We start from the raw sequence: 9,113 nt of genomic DNA, 5'->3' as shown, positions 1-9,113 counted from the left end.
CTCGTTGGCGCTTCCTCGCACGATGCGCAAGTCGTTGGCCGTGGTGGGCAGGGCAACGATGATGTTGCCGTCGCTCACACGCAGCTCCGGGTCCTCCATGTACTGCTGCTGGTCGTCGCCAGTAGCCGAGCAGGGAAATGTGTTGCAGGGGATGCTTGTCTGGTTGGCAATGACCTCGCATGTGGCGTTGGAGTCTGGCCGGCTCAGCACAACCTTGTGTCGCGAGAAGGTGCCTCCATCGCACGGCGCGCTGCATGGCGTGTACTGCCACTCCCACAGGCACCCGGCGCTGTCGACATTGGACGCCGTGGTGCCGCCGTCCGTTGTCGTTGTGGCCAGCGTGCACGTTGCTGCCACGGCAAGGGCTGCCACAACCACAACAGCCGCTGCTCGGAGCAGCATCGGAGACAAGCTGGCAAACCGGCCTCGCGAAGCGTGCATCTTCTTTCAAGTGGGTATGAGCCAGACTCAGCAGGCAGGAAGGGAATCAAGTTGTCTGAAGATGAAGGATGAGGACGAGGGTCAAGAAGAGTGAAATGACACACACACACACACACACACACACACACACACACACACACACACACACACACACCACAGGAGCCCGCTCCCCTGCCTTATCTGAAGCACGACGACCCCTACTCGTTTGACATCAAGCTCTCTGTCAAGATCGTCCGTGAGTGATGGTGGTTGGAGTGTGAGGTGTGGATGAGAGAGACCGCTTGATGGGGTTCAGCTCCGCACTTGTTGTTGAGGATGTAAGGTTCCCCTCGTGTTGAAGCTTGCTGCTGACTGGCTACCGTGTTCATCTTGTCGTGCCTATTGTGCAGCCGAGGGCGGCAGCGGCAAGGTGGTTGCCAACACCAACTTCAAGGTTCGCAGCACCTTCCTGGATGCATGCGGTTGCATGCCTGGCGTCACTCGTCCTCCCAACCTTCTTCCTCGACTCACCTCCCACTTGGCTTCACTCTGTTTCGATCACTTTTTGCCCTCTGCCGCCGACGTGCACTCCCACGCACTCACCTCCTTCCTTGCTCCCCCCTTGCGTTTCACCTTGCCTGTTACCGTTCTCGCCATCATCTCCATGCGTGCGCGAGCAGCACATGTACTGGACGATGAAGCAGCAGCTTGCCCACCACACCATCACGGGCTGCAACGTTCGCCCAGGCGACCTCATGGGCTCTGGCACCATCAGCGGCACCGTACGTGTTTGTGTGTGTTTGTGTATGTGTGTGCTGTGCGTGTGTGTGTGTGTGTTTTGTGTGTGTTTTGTGTGTGTGTATGTGTGTTTTGTGTGTGTGTGTGTTTTGTGTGTGTGTGTTGTGTGTGTGTGTGTGTTGTGCGTGTGCATGTGCATGTTGGTAGTCATGTTTGATCACTGCACCCCCTTCTCCCGCGTACTTTGTGACGGCCCACTTGACGATGCCCTCTTCTCCTCCCTTGTCACCATGTTTTGGTTCACAGGACCCGTCCGCGTATGGCTCCATGATTGAGCTGTCGTGGAAGGGCACCAAGGAGCTTGATGTTGGCGATGGCGAGAAGCGCAAGTTCCTCAAGGACGGCGACACCGTTGTCCTCGCAGGCCACTGCCAGGGTATGTGTGTGGTGTTGTGTGTGGTGTGGTGTGTCGTGTTGCGGGTGTCCTGTTGTGTGTGTGACGTGGTGTTGTGCGTGATGTGGTGTGTGTGGTGTTGTGCGTGATGTGGTGTTGTGCGTGCGTGTGTTTCCCCTCGCCTCTCTCTGTGTTCCTGAACAAACTCACCTGCGCCCTCCACCCCCGTTCTCAACACCCATACACATCTTACATGTTTTGTTTCCCCTTTGCAGGCGATGGCTACCGCGTTGGCTTTGGCCAGTGCTCTGGCAAGGTCCTGCCTGCTCGCGTGCGCGTCGACTAAAACCACGTCCACGCTCATGTGCTTGTGCGTGCACACATCCATGCGTGCATTGCTGCTGTGTTCACCATGCCAGGGCCTTTGCCCGTGTGGTTTAATTCCGGATGATGACACCGTCATGTCATATCATCTCTCCTTCGTGCCAACCAACACACACGACTCTCAGTAAACACTCTGTTGATCAAGTGAAGTGTCACACGTCACACAATTTCAAGTGCTGCAGGTCATTGTCACATCTTATCACATCACAACAACAACAACAACAAGCGCCCCCACCATCATTCGTTTGCATCATGGCATCATTAACACATCACCCCACACACCACCACCAACCATCACGCAAGCGCAAACGCTGCTGGCGTCGCACTTGCTACATTTTGTGGTGTTTGGAATGGTTTGGAGCATAAAATTTCCGGGGAAACCCACCATCTGCGTGACTGCTCAAAAAGCACAGCTTGTGCGGGCAAAACACCAGCAAGCCAAGCAAGCCAAAGAAGAAGAAGGAGCAACAAGCAGCAACCACAAAACACCACGTGTGGACACCAGCCAGCATATCCAAGCCGCCAAGCACACCAACCAGCACCAACCACCACCTTCCCTTCCCACAACCACACCTGCCACCATGTCCAAGACCATCTCCTATGCCGAGGTCGCCAAGCACAACACCAACGAGTCGTGCTACATGGTCATCCACGACAAGGTGTACGATGTCACCAAGTTTCTTATCGAGGTGCGTGCAAGAAGGCGTGTGTGCATGACAAGGACCTTGCCTGCCTGCCTTCCACTGCCATCGCTGTCGCTTTGTGTGTGTGTGTGCGTGCGTGTGTGTGTGCGTGCGTGTGTGTGTGTGCGTGTGTGTGTTTGTGCTTCGTGTGTATGCGTGTGTATGTGTGTGTGTGTGTGTGTATGGGGCCCAGCGATCCCCCGAACTTGCACTCACCATACATGACATTCTTGTGTTGTCCTTGGCAGCACCCTGGTGGTGAGGAAGTCATGATGGACTACGCAGGTATGACTGGAGCTTGCTTTGTGTTTCTGCTGGCTCCTTGTTGCTTTGCTTGTTGATGCTCCGATGCACGTGCTATCTGTACTCTTTGCTTCGCTTGCTGTGACTCATGGACCCCGGTTCAACGTGTGCTGGCTGGTATCTTGCAGGCAAGGACGCCTCCGAGGGTTTCGAGGATGTTGGTCACAGCGAGGATGCCCGCGAGCAACTCAGTGACTTTGTCATTGGCGAGCTTCCTGCAGATGAGAAGGGCCAGGCCGCCACAGAATCGGTTCGTTGAATTTCATTTCGGCCCACCCCTTGCCAACCAACTGCCAGCATCCGCTCAAAGCTTGCATGCATGCGTACACCTCGACACTTTCGCAGCACGCACCATGCGACGTCAGCATATCACACCATACAACAACAACGACGACAACAACAACAACAACAATACTCTCTGGCTGCGCTTTCACTCACTTTCTCTCTCACTCTCACGTACACACACGTTTGGCCACTGCATTTGCTTTCATACGCTGTTGTCGCAGAACATCGCACCACAGGCACCATCCCGCGCCCAGGCCTCGAGCGATGGATCTTGGTGCGTGCAGCAGTAACAAACACCACACGCGAACTCATGTTCGTTCTCGTTCTTGCCTTGCTGTTCGTGCTACACAACGTCGTTTTGCCTTGTCTTGTTCTCCGCCAAGGCACAACTCATGTCTCTTCCCATTCCACCTTGTCTCGCCTTTCTCATCTGTCGCGCTCACTCTCGCACACGCACGCACGCATGCACGCCCTTTGGTTTCTCTTGTGCTGTTGGAACAGGTTCCTCTACGTTGCGCTCGCCGCGGTTGTTGCCGGTGCCGGTGTTGCGTACTTCTACTTCAACAAGTGAACCAACAAGCTGGCTTGACTGAAACTGATACTCGAGTGTCGCTTCAGGCCCGCAAGCCTCCCTTCCCCCCTTTGTTGACTCAGGATGATCATCATACTTGCCCCCCCCCTCCTTTCTTGCCTTTCTCGCTCCAGCTTGCTTTAATTCTGCTTTACTCGCTCCACCTTTCCTCCGTTTCGGTCGGGCGCATATGCCCTTCCTTTTCCGTGCGCTCGTGCCTGTGTGTGGATGTGTGTGTTTGTGCGCGCTTTTGCTTTTGCTTGTGTGTTGTGTGCTTGTGTGCTGTGTGCTGTGTGTGTGTTGTCTGTGCGAGGCAAGGCCCTACAATGGCGTTGCCTGTTCTTCTTTCGCAGCTGTTCTCATGCGTCTTAGCCAGTTAGCCAGTTCGCAAGCATGTATGCACCCCCTTACTTCCCATGCTTCTCTCTCCTCCCTTGATGCCCCACAATACGGCCACACATGCAGCTGCACATTTCACTCGCAGCCCCTGTGCTGCCATTGAGGCGGTGGGTGGCCTGGGTTGGGTTGATGTTTGGTTCCTTTTGTAGCGGTGCGGCTTGAGACCTCCCTCACCCTCAACCCCGCCTGCTTTCCCCTCCTTCCTTTGTGTGCGTGTGAGCATGTGCGCGTCGCCCAGCCCCGCTTGCCTCGTGCGTGTTGTGGTGGCTCGACCAATGCCGTATGCGCCCTTTGACTTCGAACCCGACCAGCGGATGCCTGTTGGATTGGGTTTGTTTGTGCCCTTGCATGTTTGTGCATGTGTGTTCGTGCGTGTTGTGTGTGTGTGTGTGCGTGTTCTAGGTGTCTTTCTCCCCTCTTTCTCTCTCTCTTGCTTGTGATTGACGACATTACATACATACTACGACAGACAACCAATAACAGTCATCCTGCTTTATGATGGTGGTGAAGGGTTCTTTTGGTGAAGTGGCACAAGGAACAATGGGATATGGAGGGTTGGAAGTTGACAAACAACAAACAGGGCGTGCTGTGCGATGATGCGGATTGGTTTATAAGCATGGTCGATGAACAAACAAGAGAACCGTGTGCGGGAGGGTCGTTGCGTGTGTTCACATCAGAAAGAAAGCAGCAACAGAACAGGCGACAGTTAGCTGGCACATCCATTGGGAGGGAGGAGAAAGGGGACGTCAAGGTTGCTTGGTCTTGCGGTTTGCACTGCTTCCCATCAACCTATGTGTTGGTGTGGTGCGTCGCATGGCGCGCGGTGCATGTCAATTGGGGAAGGGGGGGGTAGGAGGGACGTTGAGAAGCAGAGGGACACACCGGTGCGCACAGCCCTGCACATGTGCACAGACAGGCATAGGCATGCAGACAGATGGACAGACAGACGCACACACAGACAGACAGACAGACAGACACACACACAGGTGCACGCATACATACACACACACACACACAGGTGCACGCATACAGACACACACACACACACAGGTGCACGCATACAGACACACACACACACAGACACACACACACACACACACGTACCTGCGAATGTCCTGGAGAGCGTCGTACATGGTGTTGGTGCGGCGCCAGTTGGCCATGACGGGAACCTTTGCGGGAATCACTTGCATGCTGGCATCAACACAGTCCATCTTGATTGGCGTCTCGAAGGTGATTTGTGGCGGCACATCTGGGTACGCGTCGGAGCAGTAGATCTTCACAGAATACATGTTCTCTTGGAACACCGTCTGTGTTTGCGTGGGGAGGGGGAACAAGGCAAGGAGGGGTGAGTGACCATGGCACAGTGCGGTGCAAGGAGCAAGTCAGCGGAATGCATGCACTTGCAGTCGTGCGCAGAGCACAGGGCACAAGGCACAGACACAGACACGGATAGAGACATAGATACAGACAGACACAGACACAGACACAGACACAGACACAGACACAGACACAGGCACAGACACAGACAGACACGTACGTGGTCGAGGCCGATGATCATTCCCCTCCAGTAGTGCAGAAGAGGGTCGTCGTCGCGGTCCAGGCCCCATGTCACCATGCCATTGCCATGTCCTTTCTCACCGCTCTCCAGCTCCGCGAGGAGGTGAAAGTTGCGGGGAACTACAAGCGCCACACACACACACACACAGCCATGAGGCAACAGAGACGTGGTGGCACGGGTGCAGAAAGCAGGACACACACACACACACACACACACACACACACACACACACACACACACACACACACACACACACACACACACACAGAAGGGCAGACAGTCAGACAGTCAAACAGTCAGACAGACAGACAGACGGACATACACACACACACACACACGAGAGCAGCGCCACGCCTTGTCTGCACTGCAACGGAAGGCCACACGTTCCAACTCACCAACAACTTCGCCCATTGTCGTGTGTCGTCTTGGTTGTCCTTGCTGCTTTTTTTTTTCTCTCTTCTTCTTCTCTTCCTCCTGTGAATGAATGTTGTGCTGTGCACAACAAGCAACCACTGAGCGAGCACGACAATGATGATGATGCAGCAAGCGTTGGCTGGACTTGCGCGGGCGACGAGGGAGGGCGCAAGGATCGGGTTGAGCCATGTCACAAGGGCAAGCGCACTTCAGAGAGCAGGCGCACCGCTCCTGTCAAACTACCGCCCTTGCCTGTGCAGGTGTGTGTGTGTGTGTATGTGTGTGTATGTGTGTATGTGTGTGTGTGAGTATGTGTGTGTGTGTGTGTGTGTGTGTGTGTGTGTGTGTTGCGACAGCTCATCATATGTGACTGCACCCATGCGTGTGCAACTGCTTTCCTATCTTCTCCTCTTTGCGCTCTCCCGCTCCCTGCCCTGTGTGAATAGGATGAGTTCGTGGCGGAGGGTTGCAGGTCGACCGCATGGAGTGCCCAAGCCGGGACCTACCTTTGGTGCAAAGCCTGCCGTCGCATCTTCTCAGAATGGCAGCTCCGTGCTCATCTTCCACAGCGATCGCACCCGCTTCTTCCGCCTCCTGTCTTTCACAGCTATCGTTCAGTCCATCTTCTGGATATCCGCAGGTAGTTTGCGTGTGTGTGTGTGTGTAACTGTGTATCCGTGTGTGTGTGTGTGTGTGTGTGTCCGTGTGTGTGGGTGTGAATCTGTGTGTCCGTGTGTGTGTGGGTGTGAATCTGTGTGTCCGTGTGTATCTGTGTGTGTGTGTGTGCGTGTGTGTATCTGTGTGTGTGTGTGTGTGTGTGCGCACATCTTGTCTACATGCAGCCTATGTTTGTACAGTGGCCTACTTTCATGTCATCCCTCCCCCCGCCCTGCACTGCCTAACAACCACACTCCCTGCCTGCCTTGCCAAATGTGCAGCATCCCTTGCACCAGATGTTCGCGAGCACACCGATGGTGAGTTGTCTTGTGTCTGCCAACACACACATGTGTCAACGCACCGCCTTGCTTGTCTATGCTTCCACGACCTTCCTGCTCTCACCTCCGCCATTGCCGCCTTCGTTGCTGCTGTTGTGCAGATGGCAGTGGCGAGAAGATGGCCTTCTACAAACGATATGGGCTCACGGTTGCCTGCTTGTTTATGGCAACCATCTTTGGCGGCATGGGCGTTATGATCCCTCGCAGGTCTGTATTGTGTGTGTATTGTGTGTGAGTGAGCGTGCGTGTATATTGAGTGTGCGTGAGAGAGAGAGTGTGTGTGTGTATTGTGTGTGCGTGTGTATTGTGCGTGTGGGGGCATGGGAGAGGCAGGCTTGGCTCGGGGAAGAAGTGCTTGTTGACAGAATTTGTGTTGGTGAATTGACAAGGAACGCGCCAACGCGGCTGGCAGGCGGGAGGGGCTGCTCAGTCTGGCACCACCGCAACATCTTCGAGCATATTGACGGCGCCGTTTGCTCCCCTCCTTTCCCCTTGACATCTCTGTTCCTGGCTGCAGATATGTGACGCAGCTGGTGTTGAAAAAGCGACAGGCCGCCCCCGTGTTGCAGATGGAGACATACACCATGTTTGGCCGGCGCAAGTTCGAGGTGCGGTGTGGCTGTGTGCTCGTGTCTGTGTGTGTCTGTCTGTGTTTGTGTGTTTGTGTTGGGTCGAAGGGGTTCATGACTGCTTGCTGTGATGTATGCATCACACACACACACACACACACACACACACACACACACACACACACACACACACACACACACACACACACACACACACACACACACACACACACACACACACACCCTGAACATGTGTCAGGTGCCGGCGAATGCGGTTGACTTTTCGACGGCGCGCACGAGCGCCATTGGCAAGGACATGCTCCCCTTCCGTATTCAACAGCACAGGTGAGGGCACACGTGGCTGTACGTGTGTGCGTCTGTGTGTGTACGTCTGTGTACGTCTGCGTGCGTGTGTGTGTCTGTGTCTTGTTAGTGTGGTTGTTTGTTGAAGAAGCAGGTGATGTGCATGATGCAGGATCAGCTGTAACACTCCTTCCGCTTCCCCAATGCACGGACATCACGAATGGGCAGGTTCTTCTACCTGCTCGATACGCGTGTCGGCGAGGTGAAGAACCACCAGCTGCTGAGGCAGATCATGCGCGCGTGACCGTGTGTAGCCACTGTTTCTTGTGTGACATGCTTGATGCGGAGGGACATGAACACATTACACAATATCCCTGCAGTAAACTCACGCCGGCAGCAGGCAGCACGAGCGCGAGGAGCTTTGCGTCGCAACACGCCACATCACCGTCACCAATCTTCATTGCTGCCGACACCACCACCACCACCACCACCATCATCATCATCACTCATTCATTCACACACACGCGCGCGCGCATTGATGTGAAACCAAAACAAAACCCACGTGTCCAGAACAAATTGAAGCACAACAACAAGACACGCAACTGTTGACGATGATGGCTGCAAGGTTGCTCGCGAGCGCACGCGTGGCGGCTCCACGCTTGACGGTGCTGCTGCCCCCTTGCCGGGCTGGTGCGGCGATGACGCTGCGCCTGGCTCGGCCACAGACAGCGCTGGCGAGCGTGCTGGCCGCCACGGGCGCGGCGGTGTCGCAGCAGCCGACCGCTGTACCCAGGCACCGCGCCATGAGCACCAGCAGCAGCAGGGATGCTGGCAATGCAACGGCGGTGGTGGACGATGTGGAGACAGCTTCATCCCTGATTCGCAACGTGGTTGGCAGCGAGAAGGTGGTGGTCTTCTCAGCCTTGTACTGCCCCTTCTGTTCCGGTGCCAAAGACATCTTCTCTGAACGCAACGTTCCCTTCACCGTCTTTGAGCTGGACAAAGGCCCAGGTGCGAATGAACCGGGTGCTACTGCTGCTGCTATTATTGTGTGTGTGTGTGTGTGTGTGTGTGTGTGTGTGTGCGTGTGTGTGTGT

The 9,113-nt window shown here is 55.2% G+C and overlaps 5 protein-coding genes across 5 annotated transcripts in view; 4 read left to right on the top strand and 1 right to left on the bottom strand.

Moving 5' to 3' along the window:
- Positions 1 to 2,080, top strand: part of PTSG_01168 (fumarylacetoacetase) — a 4,911-nt gene extending 2,831 nt beyond the window's left edge. Inside the window, exons 10-15 of the mRNA XM_004997080.1 lie at positions 131 to 340; positions 601 to 676; positions 831 to 874; positions 1,101 to 1,202; positions 1,465 to 1,594; positions 1,828 to 2,080. Of these exons, the coding sequence (XP_004997137.1) occupies positions 131 to 340; positions 601 to 676; positions 831 to 874; positions 1,101 to 1,202; positions 1,465 to 1,594; positions 1,828 to 1,898 (633 nt within the window). The 3' untranslated portion in view covers positions 1,899 to 2,080. The remainder of the gene's footprint in view (positions 1 to 130; positions 341 to 600; positions 677 to 830; positions 875 to 1,100; positions 1,203 to 1,464; positions 1,595 to 1,827) is intronic.
- A 130-nt stretch (positions 2,081 to 2,210) lies between these two features.
- PTSG_01167 (cytochrome b5 type B) lies at positions 2,211 to 4,669 on the top strand. Its single transcript, XM_004997079.1, has 5 exons — positions 2,211 to 2,625; positions 2,868 to 2,904; positions 3,051 to 3,172; positions 3,429 to 3,481; positions 3,709 to 4,669. Exons 1-5 carry the CDS (start codon positions 2,287 to 2,289, stop codon positions 3,776 to 3,778), a joined length of 621 nt encoding a protein of 206 aa, XP_004997136.1. The 5' UTR covers positions 2,211 to 2,286; the 3' UTR covers positions 3,779 to 4,669.
- Positions 4,640 to 6,187, bottom strand: PTSG_01166 (ubiquitin-conjugating enzyme). Its single transcript, XM_004997078.1, has 4 exons — positions 6,131 to 6,187; positions 5,715 to 5,854; positions 5,282 to 5,484; positions 4,640 to 4,966 (listed from the first exon to the last, which is right to left on the bottom strand). Exons 1-4 carry the CDS (start codon positions 6,144 to 6,146, stop codon positions 4,924 to 4,926), a joined length of 402 nt encoding a protein of 133 aa, XP_004997135.1. The 5' UTR covers positions 6,147 to 6,187; the 3' UTR covers positions 4,640 to 4,923.
- A 409-nt stretch (positions 6,188 to 6,596) lies between these two features.
- On the top strand, positions 6,597 to 8,320 carry PTSG_01165 (uncharacterized protein; the record flags this gene model as incomplete). The annotated part of the gene is made up of 6 exons (XM_004997077.1): positions 6,597 to 6,789; positions 7,088 to 7,123; positions 7,246 to 7,351; positions 7,662 to 7,752; positions 7,973 to 8,058; positions 8,245 to 8,320. 6 exons carry the CDS (start codon positions 6,597 to 6,599, stop codon positions 8,318 to 8,320), a joined length of 588 nt encoding a protein of 195 aa, XP_004997134.1.
- A 238-nt stretch (positions 8,321 to 8,558) lies between these two features.
- PTSG_01164 (uncharacterized protein) overlaps positions 8,559 to 9,113 on the top strand; it is a gene marked incomplete at its 3' end in the record, with an annotated part of 1,019 nt that continues 464 nt past the window's right edge. Inside the window, exon 1 of the mRNA XM_004997076.1 lies at positions 8,559 to 9,027. Within this exon, the coding sequence (XP_004997133.1) occupies positions 8,628 to 9,027 (400 nt within the window). The 5' untranslated portion in view covers positions 8,559 to 8,627. The remainder of the gene's footprint in view (positions 9,028 to 9,113) is intronic.

Source organism: Salpingoeca rosetta (genome assembly GCF_000188695.1).
Source record: "Salpingoeca rosetta unplaced genomic scaffold supercont1.4, whole genome shotgun sequence".
Classification (NCBI taxonomy): domain Eukaryota; class Choanoflagellata; order Craspedida; family Salpingoecidae; genus Salpingoeca; species Salpingoeca rosetta.
This window is presented reverse-complemented; position numbering and strand designations above follow the sequence as displayed.

What these genes read in the sequence shown, in the direction of transcription:
- PTSG_01166 (XM_004997078.1), bottom strand. An exon ending in TGATCATCGGCCTCGACCAC is followed by an intron (nt 5,485 to 5,714) that starts GTACGTGTCTGT and finishes ACGCAAACACAG; the next exon opens with ACGGTGTTCCAAGAGAACAT. An exon ending in GCTCTCCAGGACATTCGCAG is followed by an intron (nt 4,967 to 5,281) that starts GTACGTGTGTGT and finishes ACCAACACATAG; the next exon opens with GTTGATGGGAAGCAGTGCAA.
- PTSG_01167 (XM_004997079.1), top strand. Translation starts at nt 2,287, where the DNA reads ATGGTTTGGAGCATAAAATTTCCGGGGAAACCCACCATCTGCGTGACT. An exon ending in GCCAGGCCGCCACAGAATCG is followed by an intron (nt 3,173 to 3,428) that starts GTTCGTTGAATT and finishes CTGTTGTCGCAG; the next exon opens with AACATCGCACCACAGGCACC. An exon ending in GCCTCGAGCGATGGATCTTG is followed by an intron (nt 3,482 to 3,708) that starts GTGCGTGCAGCA and finishes CTGTTGGAACAG; the next exon opens with GTTCCTCTACGTTGCGCTCG.